The 17,710-nt window shown below is 56.6% G+C and overlaps 1 protein-coding gene across 5 annotated transcripts in view; it reads left to right on the forward strand.

Annotated features, from left to right (window-relative positions):
* The window catches only part of CAMSAP1 (calmodulin regulated spectrin associated protein 1), a 59,909-nt gene extending 42,450 nt beyond the window's left edge, over positions 1-17,459 (forward strand). For 2 of the 5 annotated variants that reach the window (XM_087869202.1, XM_087869204.1), the window contains 12 exons: positions 2,997-3,136; positions 3,222-3,318; positions 5,188-5,362; positions 5,735-5,826; positions 6,305-6,389; positions 7,198-9,577; positions 10,404-10,540; positions 10,796-11,004; positions 11,087-11,192; positions 12,576-12,691; positions 13,079-13,197; positions 16,313-17,459. In XM_087869202.1, coding sequence (XP_087725328.1) covers positions 2,997-3,136; positions 3,222-3,318; positions 5,188-5,362; positions 5,735-5,826; positions 6,305-6,389; positions 7,198-9,577; positions 10,404-10,540; positions 10,796-11,004; positions 11,087-11,192; positions 12,576-12,691; positions 13,079-13,197; positions 16,313-16,615 — 3,959 coding nt within the window. In that variant the 3' untranslated portion in view covers positions 16,616-17,459. The remainder of the gene's footprint in view (positions 1-2,996; positions 3,137-3,221; positions 3,319-5,187; positions 5,363-5,734; positions 5,827-6,304; positions 6,390-7,197; positions 9,578-10,403; positions 10,541-10,795; positions 11,005-11,086; positions 11,193-12,575; positions 12,692-13,078; positions 13,198-16,312) is intronic. The other 3 variants (XM_087869203.1, XM_045813685.2, XM_087869205.1) reach the window with 2 other exon arrangements.
* Positions 17,460-17,710: the final 251 nt, after the last annotated feature.

Raw genomic sequence — 17,710 nt, forward strand, 5'->3', positions numbered from 1 at the left:
CGAGCCCCGCACCACTCACCGGAGGTAGCCGTCAGCCCTCTTCGTGGTGTCCTGTCGTCGGGAGCTGGTTCCCAGTCTTTCTTGCCTTTTTTGGCCTTGACCTTTCAAAGAGTACAGCAGGTCCTTTAGTTTGTGGAATGTCCCTTGTTTGGATTTGTCCATTTTACCCTCCTAATGAGGTTCAGGGCATCCGTTTTTAGCAAGAATGCCCCAGAGTGGTGTGTCTCCCCAGGGTGGGCTGGTGTTGGTGGCCCTCTGGGTCATTTGGTTCAGGAGGTGTCCCGGGGCTTCTCCAGGCTGAGACCACTCGGTTTTGCTTTCTCATTAATTAGTAATTTGGGGAAGGGGCTCTGAGACTGAAACCCTGTTTCTCATCAGACTTCGACCTACCGGTGGTCCCGTCCATTTGTGGTTTTCTCTCTCTGGCCTTTCCTATTTGTCCGTTAGCCCACCACTGCGGGGGAGTGGCGTGTGTGCTTGCCGCTGACTTACATGTTGATTTCTGTCAGGAGGGTCCCACGGGCTCTTGTTTTATCCAGCAGATTGTAACCACGTGTTCATTCTTCTGTTGTGGGTGATCGCAGGTGTCAGGCAAGTTAATTGTGAAGAATAAGAGCGTGGGTACTGGGCTCTACAAAGACCACGTTTTGTTGAACTTTACATTGGCCAAAGAGTCATGTGGCCTGGAGGAGCTGGACTGGCGGTGTTCTAGGGGCTTGGTGTCGGTGAGGCTCACGGCGCTGTGGACGAGTGGCCGTCTGCGGGAGGCTGTGAGGTCTCAGTCCACCTGAGGTGGGCGTCCCTGCCTTGGATGAAAGATCTGCTCCTGAAAAGCAAAACTTAAGAATTTTGAGAGGAGAAGACAGGAAAATATTTTTAGGACATCAGTGTTGGGATGGATTACTGCAATTACAAAAATGCACAAGCAATAGAAAAGATTATTTCATCTAACCATACTGAAATTCAGCGTGCTGACAAAGGAGCAGTGTGAACAAAATGAAGTGATAAACGATAACCGTGAAAAAATGTTTGGAACAAACGTAAACTGACCAAGGGTCGTCACACAATCCTTTCGTAACCATCATGAGTAAAGAATTTGTACAAGTGAGTAAGAAAAAGATGAACAGCCTGGAGAGAGAGAGAAAGAACAGGCTTTTGGTGGAAGAGGGAGTCAAGAATGACAGCACGCCCGTGCTCAGGGAGCTGCCGTTTAAGAAGGGGGATCTCACACCCGTCCAGGTGCCAGGAACCCCGAGGCCTGCGAATGCCCAGGCGGTGGTGGCGGGGGGGCTGCGAGCAGGCCGCCAGGTGTGCGGAGCGTAGGTCGTGGTCCCTCCAGCCCCTTCTCGGAGTGTTGCAGGTGCAGGGCGCGCACGCAAATGTGGTTCTCACGGTGTAATGGTGAGAACTATAGGATGCCGTCTAGCCGTTCGCACCGAGGACTGAAGTCTGCTCCCACTTGGAAATGTAAACCTGAGATTGGGGAAAGACAGGCCCAAAATGGTAGGCAGAGCATGTTACGAATGTAAATGAAAGAAAGCCAGGTCAGCAGTGTCGTGTGGGTGGACACACTGCGTTCGTGGCAGCGCCGAAGCCCGTGCGGGAGGGGGTCCCGCAGCTGGAGGAGAGCCGTTGCCTTGGGGGTGCGGGTGGGCTTCGACACTGTCTGTGGTATTTTATCACTGGAAGAAAAGATCTGAATCCGATAAGATATGATGTTACCACTTCTTCCATCTGCACAGAGGGCATCCGGGAATCTGATCCTTATCTTTGTAATGTTTTCTTATCCGAATTTAAAGGACGGGTTTCTGAGCACTGTCAGCGTGCAAGTTCCTTAGCTTCGAACAGGTTTCTCTGCAGAGTTGGCAGCGGGCGTGGCAGCAGCCCGGGTTCCTCAGTGACCACTGCAAATCTCAGTTGTCATGCTTCCACACTCTTGGCAGTGGCTTCTTCTTAAAAAGAGTTATTTTAAAATAAGTTCTACCTCTGGCATTCTTTTCTTACGTATGCATGTTTGCAGGCAGAAGTACTGTGAGTGCCCAGTGCAGCTCCTTCCGCGTTCGTCCCAGAGCAGCCGGCTCCCCTCCCCCCGCCCCCCAGCAGTCAGACTCCTGGGACCTGAGGCCCAAGCACGAGTTGACCGCTGGAAGGGTCTGGCATCCTGCAAAGCAGTACCTGGGAAGTTGTCCCGCCCCAGATGCCAGTGGCCGGCAGTCCCCAACCTCTTTCATGGAGGGAGACTTCTGCTATGTGTTGTCTCCTGATTTTTTTTTTTTTTTTTTTTTTTTTTTTTTTTTTTTTTTGTGATTAGTAGTATTTGGTAGTGTTCCTTGGATAGCCTGACATTTCCTGGTCTGTCCCCCTGTGCCTCCCCAGTAGAGATCACTTCATGCAGAGGATTTCCAGTTGTTGAAGGAAACTTGGTAAAACGTTAACCCGTGTTGTGCAGCAAGGCCCTTTTAGAGACTGCAGGGTGGTGCTGCTGTCCGTTTCGGAGCCCCAGTCTCAAGTCTCAAATAGTTTCTGTTACGCTTTTTAGATGGTAACAGTTAAATTCAGATCCTAGAGATTCTCAGATCCTTTTCTTGGGTGTTTCCTCAGTGTACTAGTGTCACTTGTTATGTTTACTATGATGTTTATTTTTCTTTTCTTTTTTTAAAGATTTTATTTATTTGACAGAGAGGTGGGGGGAGAGAGCACAAGTAGGGGGAGCAGGAGAGGGAGAAGCAGGCTCCCCGCTGAGCAGGGAGCCTGATGCGGGACTCGATCCCAGGACCCTGGGATCATGAGCTGAGCCGAAGGCAGATGCTTCACCGACTGAGCCACCCCGGCGACCCTGCTATGATGTTTAAATCTTAATGCTACCCTTTTAAATACCACCATTCCCTCCATTTAAGATGTGTTGAGGGCAGAGTTAGACATACATGCGTGTACACACGCTTACAAAGCAGAGTATCTTTCTTCATGTGAATTGTCCTTTTGTGTTTATTCGTTAGATATATGCTTGAAGGAGGTGACGTCGATGGCTGACAGCCTGTACAACATCCGGCTTCTGAGGGAGTTCTCAAACGAGTATCTGAACAAATGCTTCTATCTCACCTTAGAAGACATGCTGTATGCTCCCTTAGTGTTGAAGGTAACCAGGAATTATTAAAGACACATTTTTTAAACCCATTAATGAATAAGCTACTTACCGTGTCCTTGTTTTTGTTTTCTTTTAGCCGAACGTTATGGTGTTTATCGCCGAGCTCTTCTGGTGGTTCGAGAACGTTAAGCCAGATTTCGTTCAGCCCAGGGACGTTCAGGAACTGAAAGATGGTGAGTGACAAACCTTCTGGGAATTGATAGCGGTTTTGTCCGAGAGGTGCCAGATACGGTGCTCAGAAGGCGCCCATCAGGGGTCTCTGCCTTTCCCTACAAGGCGGTGTGGAAGTGCTTGCTTCTGGGAACACGGACACCTGTGTGGCTGTCTTCGCTGCCTGTCTGCTGCTTTTGCCTCGTGGCCCACAGCAGTTACTCGAAGAGCTTCTCCGCTCTGAGCCTGTGCTTGTCCTGCACAATCAGAATCCTAGCTTATTTGGAGAAGAGCTTCTGGAGGGTTCTGCTTAGCCTCCTTGGTTGGGAAGTATAAACTCCACTCTAGTCCATGAGGAAGCAAAAATCTGTTTACCACGGGGTAGGATAAATCTGCTGGCCTTTGAGAATCCACAAAGATGTAAGAAGGTAGTATGAGAGGATATCTTCGTGTCTATGTGATTCCTTGTAAAGAATCTAAAAAGCCAGAAAGGAAACAATTAGAAACTTAGCCATATTAAAATTAAGATTTTTTTTCATTGAAAGAAGATAAAGAGTTAAAAAAAAAGAAAACTAGGCACAAGGCGGGGAGATACTTATAACATGTACAAAAGATACCTGGTACCCGGAGCGTGTCCCTGGTGCCCGGTGTGTAGCTGGTACCCGGAGCGTGTCCCTGGTGCCCGGTGTGTAGCCGGTACCCGGAGCGTGTCCCTGGTGCCCGGTGTGTAGCCGGTACCCGGAGCGTGTCCCTGGTGCCCGGTGGGTACCCGGAATATATAAAAAGCTCATGCATTTCAGTAAGAAAAAAGAATAGAAAAATGAGCAAAAGAATTGAATACATGGTTCAAGAAAGTAGTACTGCAGACGCTCAATACAGGTGGAGAGGTGCTTAGCCTACTTATACTGAAGACAACAGTGCTGACAGACACCCCCAGCAGATTGACCGTAAGACAGTCGAGCAATGCCGGGGCTGGGGCAAGAAAGCGGGTTCGGTTCCCTCCCCTCCCCACTGCTGCCCCAGCTCAAGAACCGTAGCGACCCCTCTGGCCTGAGAGGCCCGTAGCCTGTTCTGCCTCTGCCCGCCGGGCCCCGTCCTAGTTCCTGCCTCACTTGCTCTCCTTCCCACCGTGACCTGTGAGGTTGCACACTGCACGTGACCCTTCTCTGTGTCTCGGACCTTGCTGTGCTCCCGCAGGAGTCTCAGCCTCCCCCCCCAGCAGCGTGCGTGGGGCATCAGCTCTGGAGCAGGGCTGGCGCTAGAGGTGCTGATGGGAAGATGTGTCATGGGTGACCGTTCGGTGTTGGGACGTGTGCTCGGACCTGGAAGAGCTGGCTTCCGAAGGATGGGGGGTGGTTTTTCAGACAAAGCGGGAGGGAGGCTTGGAGGCAGCAGTGCAGGGAAAGGGAGTCCGTGTGAGCTCACTGTAGGAAGTGGCCTGGCTAGTGGGGCCCCCCCGGGCCCCTCTCTTCTGTAGGGTGTGCCCCTGGTCCGATGCTCGCGGTGTGGGTGCTGCGCAGCCCGGGCGTGCTGCGAACTTCTGGCTACTGGTGTGGCTGAGCCTCCCGGCAGGATACGTGTGTCTGCTTACAGGACTCGCTGGTCCTGCCACCGTGGGCCTGCTAGAATGGACATGGCACCAAGCGGTCACTTGGCCGCCTCGAGGACCGGCACCCTCTGCGGGGCTGTGTGCTGCCTCTCTCCTGCCAGGCGTATGCCTGCCTCTGCCTCTGGCTCCTTCACACGCGAGCCCGTGTGAAGTTCAAGTAAAAGTTGCATTGTATTTTAGTTCTTATAAAAGCTGCAGGTTTTTTTTTTTTAAGGCGCTTCTTGCTGATGTTTTAAGTACCTGTACGTAATGTGAACAGTTCTATAAATTGCCATTTCTGCAGCTAAAACAGTGTCTCACCACAAGAGCAGTCGGCCTCCCGTTCCTATCTCCAACGCCACCAAGCGCAGCTTCCTGGGCAGCCCCGCAGCGGCAAGCCCAGCCGACGCGCAGTCCCCCGCGCAGCCGCCGGCCGAGGGCGGCCATAGGCACCGTGTGCACGATGAGCCCGAGCATCTGTGAGTCCCCGTCCCGCCGCCCTTTTCCAGTTGCTTCGCAGTTTGAGTTGCGGTGTCTTTCTGAAGGGGTGAGGGAGAAGGTGCTGGGGGTTGGCAGCGGGAGGGCCTCCCTCCGCCTTGCCCTCTGCCCCCAGGACCCCCCAGGCAGGCAGAGGGTAACCACAGGTCACTGATCCCCAAGTTGCAGTTTTGGGATATTGATCCCAGGTTTGAAGTTCTTGGCACTCTCTTGGCTTGTTTCTGTACTTAATTTTTCCCTGTGAATCTTCTGTCCTTGATAGTTGTGAATTCAGGACGCTCTGCGTATTGCGCATTTGCCCCTGACCTTGCAGACTAAGCCAGTGATTCTCTCTCCCGTTCTTTCCCATTTAGGGGGAAAGGGGCCTCTGCCTTTAGCCCGTCACATCCCTTACTGCCTCTGAGACAGAGACAGCAGAAGGCCGTGCAGGGGGAGGGCCCTCCCGGTAAGAGCGCCGTTTCCCCTTCGTCCTCCTTCGTCTTCTGGTCTTCGTCCTGCAGCTTATGAAAATGATCGTTCTCAAGTCGAATGTCCTACTGTGATGTAGTTGTTTTAGTGAGGAAGAATGTGGTAGAGTACATTTTAATTTGTATTGATGTTCTTCAGAATTTCAGTCTCTGTAGCGAAAATATCTTTGAAAGGTAATCAACTATATGCAGTGTACAGAAAATTGCTGTGTCGTACCTAAGCGAGAACGTCTGTGTTGCTGTTTACTTGGGAGTCTGGTTTGGACTAATGACCGAGTCAGGTGTTGCTTACTGAGAGCATCGAAATCGGCACTGTTGTGAGGATGTGCTTTTCTCAGGCAGTTCCGGTGTCCTGCCTTGGGATGCATTTCCTTAAGAAATGGTTATTCTGTTGAAAGAACTTCAGATGCTATGGAATGAGTTGCTTAACACCGAGCATCCTGCTTCCTCACGCAGATCAGAGACACCGGTCCAGCTCTCTCACCCGGGTTGATGCGCGGCCACGAGGTGCAGCAGTCGCGTGGCCGGAGAAGAAGAACAGGTGAGGCCTGTGTCTCAGAGACGTTTCTGTGTGAAGCGCTCATCAGGCTGACCTAGCGGTTGTCCCGCCGGGGTCCGTCCCCGGGCGCCGCAGTCAGAGCCACGTCCTGACCGTGCCGGGCTCTTGTCTGCTTTTCTCGCTTTGGTGACACATTGAATCGGAGTCAGACGTGGGAGTCCGGGCGGACAGCAGGGACAAGTACAAAAGTGTTTCATATTATAAACTTCTTTATTTTAGAAAATATGGTCATTTTTCACAGAACGTGGTTTCTTATTGTAATTTTTAATCGTTTTTAAAATGTCTCGGGTTTTTTTTTTTTTTTTTTTAAGATTTTATTTATTTGACAGAGCGAGAGAGGGAACACAAGCAAGGGGAGTGTGAGAGGGAGAAGCAGGCCTCCCGCCAGGCAGGGAGCCCGATGCAGGGCTCGATCCAGAACCCTGGGATCATGACCTGAGCCGAACGCAGACGTTTAACGGCTGAGCCACCCAGGCGCCCCAAAATGTCTCAGTTTTAATTTCTAGTGCTATGATAAATTTTCATATTGATAAATATATAATAAATAAAAACCCATTGAGGTCCTCAGTGATTTTCAAGGGTGTAAAGTGGTCCCAGGACTGAAACATTTGAGAATTGCCGAACTTAAACTGGTCTCTGGTTGTCCCCTGCTGTGGGAGAGAGTTTGCTTAAATCCCCTAGACTTCAGATTTGTACTCTTTTTCCGTCACTAGTGTCTTGTCACTCAGTGTGTTTGAATCACCGCTTGTAGACGGTGGCATGTCCAGCGGCTTCTTTCCCTACGTTGCAGGCCTGTATCTCAGCCGGCACCCTTCGCTCTCCATCATGCATCCAGCTGTGACATGGACCCCGGCTCCGGTGACAGCGTCAGCCTGGCTCGCTCCATCAGCAAGGATAGTTTGGCCTCCAATATTATTAACCTGACTCCGCAGAACCAGCCACAGCCCACAGCGCTAAAGACCGATGGGAAAAGCCTTCTGAACAATGTTGATATCGAGGACGAGGATGAAGAGCTTGTGGCCATCATTAGGACGGATGTGGCTCCCCATAGTGGTGACCGGGGCCTGCCGACAAATGCCAGATCTCCCCAGAGACTGGCAGACACCCTGGAAAGTAAGCCTGACAGTTTCTTCTTGGAGCCATTGATGCCGGCTGTGCTTAGGCCAGCCAAGGAGAAGCAGGTGATTGCCAAGGAGGAAGAGTGCGGAGAGGGGCGGCCACGGAGCTTCACGTCCAAGAGGCCCAGTGAGGGTCACCAGCCCCTGGTGCGCAAGAGGGCGCCCAGCAGTCACAGTGGTCGTGACTTGAGCAGGACTTTCACCCCGATCTCCTGTCCAGAGCTTCCCGTGGGCGTGGATCCCGGGCCCACGGAGCCGGGGCCGCAGGTGGCAGGGGACGCCCGCGGTGGGCTTCCAGCCAGCAGCGGTTTCGATCTGTTACCTCAGGGACAGTCTGCCGATGGCTTCTTCCTTCACACAGCCAGAGCTGATGAGGACACTGAGGGCAGGCTCTGCGTCAGCTGTGCCAGGAGCCCCGGTGCCCGTGACGCAGAGCCGTGGGCTGTCCTGAGGCAGGACTCGGACTCGGATGTCGCAGACCTGGAGGAAGCCGAGCAGGATTTCGTGGGCGAGGACCACCCCGCGGTGATGGCCAGGTATGTTGGCGAGGAAGAGTCGGCCAAGCTGCAGGAGGACATGAAGGTGAAGGAGCACGAGGACAAGGACGACGCCAGCGGCCGCTCGAGCCCGTGTTTGAGCACGGTGTCTCAGGTCAGCAGCGTGTCCATGGCCAGCGGCAGCGTGAAGATGACCAGCTTCGCCGAGCGGAAGCTGCAGAGGCTCAGCAGCTGCGAGACCAAGTCCAGCACCAGCAGCTCGCAGAAGACCACGCCCGACGCCTCGGAGAGCTGCCCAGCCCCGCTGACAACCTGGAAGCAGAGGCGGGAGCAGAGCCCGAGCCGGCAGAGCAGGGAGCACGCCAGCCTGCTGGCCTCCGAGCTCGTGCAGCTGCACATGCAGCTGGAGGAGAAGCGCAGGGCCATCGAGGCGCAGAAGAAGAAGATGGAGGCTCTGTCGGCCCGGCAGCGACTGAAGCTGGGCAAGGCCGCCTTCCTGCACGTGGTCAAGAAGGGGAAGGCTGACGGCACCCCCCAGCCGCGGAAGGCGGACCACTCGGCGGGAGACTACACTCAGCACAACGGGGAGGACTTGGAGGGTGGGGGTTGCAGAGCGGAGGAGCTTCTCCTGAAGGAGGAGGGGCGGGAAGGCGTCCTGCCGTCTCCAGACGCGGACGCGGAGGGCCTGGTGCTCCTGCAGCAGCACAGAGCGAAAGCCCCCGCCCTGCACGAGCTGGAGAAGAGCAGAGCGCTTTCCGCCGCCCTGCTGGAGGACGCGGGCGAGGCGGTGGACGTGAGCGAGTGTGACCTGTCCATCGAGAAGCTGAACGAGACCATCAGCACGCTGCAGCAGGCCATCCTGAGGATCTCGCAGCAGCAGGAGCAGCTGCTCATGAAGCCCCCCGCGGCCCCGGCCCCGGGCACGAAGCAGAACGCCCCGGACCAGAAGGTCAGGGCGGCCATCCACTTTGTGGAGCCGCTCTCTCCCCCCGGGACGACGGGGCACCGCAGACCTGCGCGTCTTGGGCAGGGTCGGAATTCCCGCTCAGGGAGACCAGCTGAGCTGAAGGTGCCCAAAGACAGACAGCAGGCTTCCTCCCGAAGCAAGACCCCGACGCCCAGTGTGGAGACCCTCCCTCACTTACGGGCCTTCCCCCCTCGGACCCCCTCCGACCCGGGCTGGGACGGTGTTGCAGAGCCTGGAAACGACCCTCATGACAAGTGCTTGTTCGACAGCTACAGGCTCCACGATGAAAGCAACCAGCGGACATTTGTCTTATCCTCTTCCAAAGATGCAAACATCCTGTCAGAACAGATGAGCCTCAAAGAAGTTCTGGAGAGCAGTGTGAAGGAGGCGGGGCTCGGCTCCCCGGCGATCTCGGGGAAGGAGAACGTCCCTGCGGATGAGCCCCCAAGGAGCAAGGCCAGTCTCATCGAGGTGGACCTCTCGGACCTGAAGGCCCCTGACGAGGACGGAGAGACGGAGGGCCCCCAGAGCTCGGTGGATCTCACCAGCGAAGGCGATCAGAAGCCGGGGGTCGGCTTCTTCTTCAAGGTAAATTGCCGCTGGCGGCCGTGTCGGGTGGGTGTCAGGGGTCGTCTCTTGCCCTTGCTTGTGCAGGTGTGTTAGAAGCTTGCACTCGGGACCCAACCCCGCCGGAAGTACCCACGGGCACTGCCTGTTGGAGCGAGCGTGGCCGTGTGCCCGTGAAGCTTCAGTGCTGGGCCCGAAATGGGAATTCCATGTAATTGTCACAGGTCAGAAGTGTGGTATTTCTTTTTGATGGTTTTCTGACCGTTCAGTAAACATAAATGTTCTTCGCTCGCGGGCTCCGCAGAAGCGGCCGGCTGGGGGGTGGGGGGGGCTGGATCCGGCCTCCAGGGCAAGGTTTGCCGAGCCTGTGAGAGCGGCTGGGCGGGAGGGCGTCTCTGAGGAAGCTTCCTGTTGGTCTCTGTGCCTTTCTTGTAGTGTTTTCTTAGGTAGGAGGGGGAGACAGGTTGTGGGAGCTTTCCTCCGTCAGGGTGTAGAGCGTAGGGCCTGTCTCCTCCGATAAGCAAGCACGCTTTATTTGGTGCTTAACGCTCTAAAAACGTAAGCGAGTATCAGTCCAGGGGTCCGCTCCCGTGTGGACACTGAGGTAAACGGGACTCGGTGGGAGACCTGCAGAAAGGAAGGTGACGGGTGGGGCTGGTTTCTGGGTGGCCTGGTTGTGTTCCCCAGAATTCTAGTATCTGTGAGGACGGCCTCATCCTCCACGAAAAAGGTGAGAACACGTGTGGACTGTGCAGGAGCCCGGCGTCGGCGCGTGCAGGTCTGCTCCCGGGGACTGCGGGGCGTCGGGGCGGCGGCCTGCGGGGTGATGCGCGCCGCCTGCTTGCAGGATGAGCAGAAGGCGGAGGACGAGCTCGCCAAGAAGCGGGCGGCCTTCCTCCTGAAGCAGCAGCGCAAGGCCGAGGAGGCGCGTGTGCGGAAGCAGCAGCTGGAGGCGGAGGTGGAGCTCAAGAGAGACGAGGCCCGGTAACCTGGCTTCTGCCCCCGCCCGGCCCTCCCGCTCCCACGGTCAGGTCCCCCTTGGCGTCCCCCGGCCCCATCCCCCCGCCCTGCTGGGCTGGGCTGGGCTGCGCCGGGCTCTGGTTTACGCACTTCTGGGCTCATCCCCTTCAGTTCTCGCGACGGTCCTGGGGCCGCACCGCCGTGCGGGGAGCGGGGCGCGGTGGCCGCCGGCCCTCGGAGCCCCGCCGAGTGCGTCTGAGTGGCGCGCGTGTCCCGCAGGCGGAAAGCCGAGGAGGAGCGGATCCGGAAGGAGGAGGAGAAGGCGCGGCGGGAGCTCATCAAGCAGGAGTACCTGCGCAGGAAGCAGCAGCAGATTCTAGAGGAGCAGGGGCTGGGGAAGCCGAAAGCCAAGCCGAAGAAGCCGCGGCCCAAGTCCGTCCATCGCGAAGAGTCCTGCAGCGATTCAGGGACCAAGTGCTCCTCGACCCGTAAGCAGGCGGGGCGTGCGGGGCGGCCGCATGCTGCGGTGGGGTGGCCGAGGCGGGCCTCGCGGCAGCTCTCTTCTCTCAGCAGCGGACCACCTGAGCCGGGCCCAGTCGGGCTCCAGCCTGTCCCTGGCCTCTGCGGCGACCACCGAGCCCGAGAGTGTGCACTCAGGGGGCACGCCTTCCCAGCGGTAAGGGGGGCGCGGGGGGCGTGGGGGGCGAACGCGGGGGGCAGGTTGTGTGCTGTGATTCTGGGGTGATTTCCCGGGGACTCGTGTCTGCCCCGTCCTGTGTCCCCCAGGCTGCATCGGAGCCGTGGAGCCCTCTGGCTCCGGAGCCTCCGGTGCGGGGCTTTGTCTTTCCTGTGAGCGAGGACGCATCCTTAAATACCCACAGTTCCCAGACGGCGCCTCGGTGGGGCCTCTAGTCTACACTCTTGTCGTCAGCTGTCCTATAGTGTCCTTGAGGGCCTAGGACCCCGCTCAGGACCGTGCATGGCACTGAATTGTGGGCCTGCTCAGTCGAGACCGGTCCTCTGCCCTGTGTCTTCCGTCACCTGGCTGTGGTTCCTGTGGTGACCGCCCCTCGCTGGGTCTTGGCCCGGGTGCGGGTCAGCCCGCACGTCTCTGGTGCTGGTGTTTGGCGCTGCAGCCAGCAGGTGTGTTGTGCTTCCTCGGCCTGTGTGAGATGGTGTTTTCTGTGGCACGGGAAAACTTCCCTTGTGACTCGACAGTAATTTGGGAGGATGCGCTGGGAACCTCGTTGGTACCACCACCGATGGCCTTGTCCCTTCGTCATATGTTGTTGGCCCCTGTGTGTCCTTTGTCCTTTACTGTGTGTGGCATCCTGTGGCCGTGGCCACATGGTCCTCCCTCTTCACGTGGCTGGTGGCTTCCTGTCTCCGGGGCCTTGCGCAGGGTCCACGTCAGGGGTTCTGGATCCCGGCTGGGGTTTTGTTCTACCGCTCGGTCACCTGGGCTGGTCGGCCCCCTTGGGAGCAGCCACGTGCCGTTTTGCCACCACAGGCTTCTGCTGGGCTCCGTGGAGACTGCCCTGAGGGGTGCCCTCAGGCCCCCCCGGGGTTGGAGAGTCGTCGAGACCCAGGGTTTTGGACTCAGCCCCTCCCTCCCTTCCTCCTTCCCTTGTGTGTCTTGTGTCTTGAGTGTCAGCAGCACAGATGTCCCAGACTATGTCCTGCAGCTTCCTGAGCCAGCAGGGACCCAGTGCTGCTTCCCCGCTCCATCGGGGTGGCTCTCTCAAACAGACTTCTGATGGAGGTCAATGTCCCCCCAGGGTGTCTGCTTTTGTCACTCTGTTGTACCCGAGGTGTCTGACTTTTGTATTTTGCCCAGAGTTTATAGTTGTGCTCTGCAGGTTGGAGGGTGGAGGGTGGAACAGATGGGGTTGCTCCCCGCGTTGCCGCGGGTCTCCTCCACTGCGGACGGTCCTTCCTGCCCGATGGCGTGGGCTGGCTGGTGTCAGGGTGGGCTCAGCCAGCTGGCGTGGGCCGTGGGCGAGAGGGGGTGCCCGTGACCAGCCCCACCCCTGCCCCCGTCACCCCCCTCCATTGGCAGAGTTGAGTCACTGGAAGCCTTGCCCACGCTGAGCCGCAACCCCAGCAGGAGCACGGACAGGGACTGGGAAACTGCGTCTGCAGCGTCCTCGCTCGCCTCCGTGGCCGAGTACACAGGTAACAGCCTCGCGCCCCGCGCAAGTCTCAGGCGCGTCTCTGCCCGCGTGGCCGCCGACGTGCCATTCTTTCCCTGTGGTCCCACGCTGAGCGGCGCGTCTTGGCATGGGGAACCTTAGATCTTTAAAACTGACTGTTTTATGTATCCAAGTCAGTGAAACTAGAAAGGGGATAAACTAATAACCACTGTGATCTTTTCCTCAGTTTATCTAAAGGTCATAACTCGGAATGAGTTCTTTCATATTTGAAGTGGCTGTTACTTTCCCTTTTCAAAAGCATGGACCTCGCTGACCCAGCCTGGCTGCTGCTTGGCTCTGGGAAACGGGGGTTTGCTGTGCGTGTGCGTGCCCCCGAGTGTAATTTTGTGAATGTCACCTGCTTTCACAGGTCCCAAGCTCTTTAAGGAGCCCAGTAGCAAGTCAAACAAGCCGATCATCCACAACGCTGTCTCCCACTGCTGTCTGGCTGGGAAAGTGAACGAGCCTCACAAGACTTCAATATTAGAGGCAAGTATGAAATGTTCACCACGCTGTCTCCCACTGCTGTCTGGCTGGGAAAGTGAACGAGCCTCACAAGGGTTCAATGTTAGAGGCAAGTATCAAATGTCAGCATTACATTTTTTTCTTTATCTTTAAGTGAAATATAGTCGGTGCACAGTGTTTTTAACCACTAAGTTTTTATGCAGAATGAGAGTGTTTGTGAAATAAGGGCTTTTCCTAAAGCAGCACTTCATCCTTCACAGGTGCAGGTTGTCGCCTGGTGTGGCTTGGCTGCCCTGTAGCCCCGGGCCCCGTTGTTGGTGTGTGGGAGAGCGCACTCGCACGGGAGCCGTCCGTATGGCGCTCTGTGGCGCAGGGGGAGGGATGGCGGGAGGAAGAGCAGGCTTCAGACGAGCCAGACTCAAGGCTGTTGCACTTGGGACAGAGCTAGAGTCTAGGGCAGGGCCCTCTGGTGCTAAGCAAGTGGCGAGAACTGGTAGCCTCGGCGGGGTAGCCGAGGGCAGGGTGACTACAGGTGGCGGGGGGACCGGGGCTTCCGCACTCCGACGCCCGTGGCCGAGGTGGTGTCCACTGGAGACAAGAAGGAGTCGGCAGGGGTGTCCTGAGGGATGATGGGGAGTGCGACGGCGGGCCTGGCTCCAGTTTCAGCTCTCGGGTCACTGGAGGGAAGGACGTTGGGCGGTAACACGCCTGTTTGGTTCTGTTGCGCGGACCGGTGTCTTCGTGCGGGCGGCACTGGTCAGCCGTGCTGCGAGAGTGCTGTTGGGCCTTGGTCACTTTAAGGTGAGCCGATGGTGGTCTCGGCACGAAGACAGTCTGCGAGGCCGTTGGAGGTGGAGGGTCAAGGTTAGGACTTGCATGCCCTTCGTCTGACTGGCGCTCCGTGTCGGGGTGGGTGATGCTCTGTGCGTCATGCAGGGGCGGGGGACGCCTCTCCCTCGGTGTCATCATGCTGGTCTAGATGCTGGGGATCAGTCAGGGAGCAAACCTGGAGGTCCGGGCTGTGAAGCCGACATTCTGGGCGGTGAGGCGTCCCCTGGTAGAGGAGTTTGCAGGCTGCTTCTGGGAGAGGCTAGACGGGAAACGGTGCCTGCTCCATGGGGCTCCACTCTGATGCTGTGGCCTGAAAACCGGCACAGACTGTGTATGGACGAGTGGGCGTGGCTCTGTCCCCATGAAACTGTTCACAGCAGCTGGTGGTGCCACGCTTGGCCTGTGCTGTGTGAGAGGAAGTGATGAGTAGCCCAGGGGAGTTGGAGGAGGGCAGGATGAGGGCCCGGGGAAGGATGCTGCCGGCAGGTGGGAGCGTGGCACGCACGGGCACCAATGTGGTGGTGAGCCGCTGGGCTGGAGGAGCTCGGGGGAGGTCAGAGGGCATGAGGCAGCGCCCGCAGGGCCTCTGTCGGCGGAGGGACCCAGCTTTGCTTTCAGCGAATTGGTGGATACTGCTGTGGGCAGAGCGGGGCCCAGAAGCAGGCTGCCTTCCGAGTGGCCTGTGGACTGCAGGCGGAGGACAGACGTGAGGGGAGCGAGGGTGGGAGCGGGGGTACGCAAGCAGGGCGGTGACTGGGACGGGCTGTGGGCGTGGAGCGGGCAGGAAGGCCCGTGTCTCGAGGTGCTGTTTATTTGCGTCTTGCTCCGTGTTTAAATAGAATTTTTATTTAGTTGAAGTCCGTGTTATATACACTTTTGGATTCTGGTTTTCCCACTTAATCTTTTAAAATATATATTTACGTGTTAATTTATTGGAGTTAATAACAAGCTTATTATATTCTGACCAAACTAATATGTTTTTATGAAAAATAAGTATATTTTCTAAAGCAAAAATACTTAGAAGAGTGGCTTTGTTTTACATTTTTTACAAATCTTCTAAATCCCTGGCTTTGTGGAGGACGGCTGGGTCCCTGTCTGCTTGGCAGTCTGTCACAGGAACGCCTGTCACCCGCCTCTGGGAAAGCCCGTTGCACGCTGGGCCGAGAGGGTGAAGGCAGAGCCTGGCCGCCGCTGCGGGAGGGCGCTGGGCTCGCAGACCCCTGGTGGGGAGAGGTGCTGGGGCAGGCGGTTCAACTAGAGCTGCAGCACGAAAACGTTCTGCAGTCCAGAGCCCAGCACAGCGGACACTGTAGTGCCTACCCACGATGCTGCTTGCTTTGGGCTCCTGCCTGTGACCGCGTCCCTCAGGTGTCGCTCCCACGCACAAACCCGTCTGGGTCGGTCCGGCGGTTTTCCATCTGTTTGCAGAGTAGTACGGCTGTCAGCACTAATCTAGCATAGAAAGAAACTGTCCCGATGAGCCACGCCCCCGCCCTCCCTCCGGCCCCCGGCTCCCACCATCCTGCCGTCTGTCTCTGGATGGGCTTCTCCTGGACGTGTCCCGTGAAGAAGACGCCGTGCTGGGGGGGCCTTGGGGGGCCGTCTTCTGCCCCACGGCATCACGGGTTTGTCCCGTCCCCGTGTGGCGCGTGTCAGCGCCTCACCCCCTTCCATGGCCGCATCCTACTCCGTTGTGTGGCCGTGCCCCAGTTCGTGGGTCCGTTTTCCAGTTGAAGGACGTCTGGCTTTCTGCTTTTTTGACGATGATGAAGAATGCTGCTGTAAGCATTCACGTCCGAGGTTTCGTGTGGAAGCTTCAGCCCCTCTCGTGTCCCTGCCTCAGACAAGAACCGCTGGGCCACAGGGTGACTGCTTCACGTCCCGAGCAGCTGCCCGACTGATTTCCGTTCGCTCTGGCCGCGTGGGGGGCTCTGGTCTCTGCACACCCCCAGCCCCGCTCGCTGTCGTCTTCCTGCTAGATTGTGGCCCTCCTTGTGGGCGGGAGTGCTGTCCCAGTGTGGGTTTTGATTTGCGTTTCTCTGGTGGCTCATGGTGTCCTGTGTGATTTTTCACTCAATGTCAGAAGCCTGTTTTCTCACACATCTAGATTCCTAAGTCCCAGTGGCAGGTGCCGCTGCACGACTGTCCGAGTGGGAAGACCGGAGCCCCGGGCTGTGGGTAGGCCTTCCTGAGAGCGGGTGGCCAGGCGGCCGCCGGCCTCGGGCGGCGCCCGTGGAGCGCTGGCGGCTCTGGCTGTTGGCGCGACTCTCAAGGCCTCGTCTCTTTTTCCTTTACTCCCTCGATACAGGAGCTGGAGAAGTGTGACGCCAATCACTACATCATACTGTTCCGGGACGCCGGCTGCCAGTTCAGAGCACTTTACTGCTACTATCCCGACACGGAGGAGATCTACAAACTAACGGGCACGGGGCCAAAGAGCATCACCAAGAAAATGATTGACAAGCTGTATAAATACAGCTCAGACCGAAAACAGTTTAACCTGATCCCAGCCAAAACCATGTCCGTCAGTGTGGACGCGCTCACTATTCACAACCACTTGTGGCAGCCCAAGCGGCCCGCGGTGCCAAAGAAGACCCAGACTCGTAAATGACCCCGGCGCCGGCGGGCGAGTCTGAAGGGTGCGCGGACGGGATCGATGTTTCTTATTTTCATCCGTTTGGGTACGAAGTGTGCATAGTCACAGACCTTTTCCAGAGAGGCTTCCAGTGAAGCACAGAAAACCCTCCCTGGGCTCCTGGCACACACAGGAGGCCGGGCGGAGCGAGGAGGCGGCGGCCCCACGTTGAGTGGCTCATGGATGCCGCGGCCGCTGCTGACCGCAGAGGGTCAGACGAGGGGTACGCGTGTTGCGAGGTCTCCAGGCCGTGGATCCCTTTACTTGAAGTTCTCCTTCAGTGTGAATGGAAAGTGATCTCCTTCGCTTTCTCACCTCCTGCCCCACCCCCTCTTGCACGTGACCTGACACCCCCTCGTGCTGGCCGGCTGTAATCCCGTGAGATGATAGGGCTGAGGCTCGGTCTCGGGTCAGGGTGTTTGAATGTCTTTAGGAAAGGAATTTGAATTGGGGGAATCTTGTTCATTTGAGAAATTGTATGATATTTATTGATTGTGTCTACTGCCAATGTTTATATCCAGTTCTGAGATTTCTGAAAAAAATTCTTGTTCTTTGCTGCTCAGAAAACGTTTACTGAAAATACGAGTTCACTAAAAGCACTGAAAATCTGCAAAGTCTGTCTTCTGCTAAGATGACGTTTACAGACGTGGAGATGCTCCTTGCCGGCTCGCGATCATGAGAGTGGCGAACGGTACTGTCAGCCGGCGTCTGCCTGACTGGAAATAGGCAAACTGAGCAAACCACAGCCATCGCTCGTGAAGTTTTGGATAGTCCTAATGATTTGTTCACTTTAATAAAGACAGATTTTGGTAAAGTAGAATATTTCTCACTCTGAGCATGTTTCTCTGGAGAGGTGATGCACTTAAGCTGACGGTTTTTTTAGTGGCTTTAGGACATCCTGACTTGTCCGTCCGATTCTTGCTCTGAAGAGCAGCAGGCCCCACGAGCGTGCGGTGCTCTGTTCAGATCGATCGTTGTGTTCCGTTGCATATGTAGAAACAATGAGGCGGTTGTCCGCAGTTATTTTGGGACTCCAAGTGAGCGAACGGCTTTGGATTCTCCCCATGTTGG

The sequence above is a fragment of the Ursus americanus genome, chromosome 18 (genome assembly GCF_024610735.1).
Source record: "Ursus americanus isolate L20-20 chromosome 18, mUrsAme1.1.p, whole genome shotgun sequence".
In the NCBI taxonomy this organism is placed as follows: Eukaryota; Metazoa; Chordata; class Mammalia; order Carnivora; family Ursidae; genus Ursus; species Ursus americanus.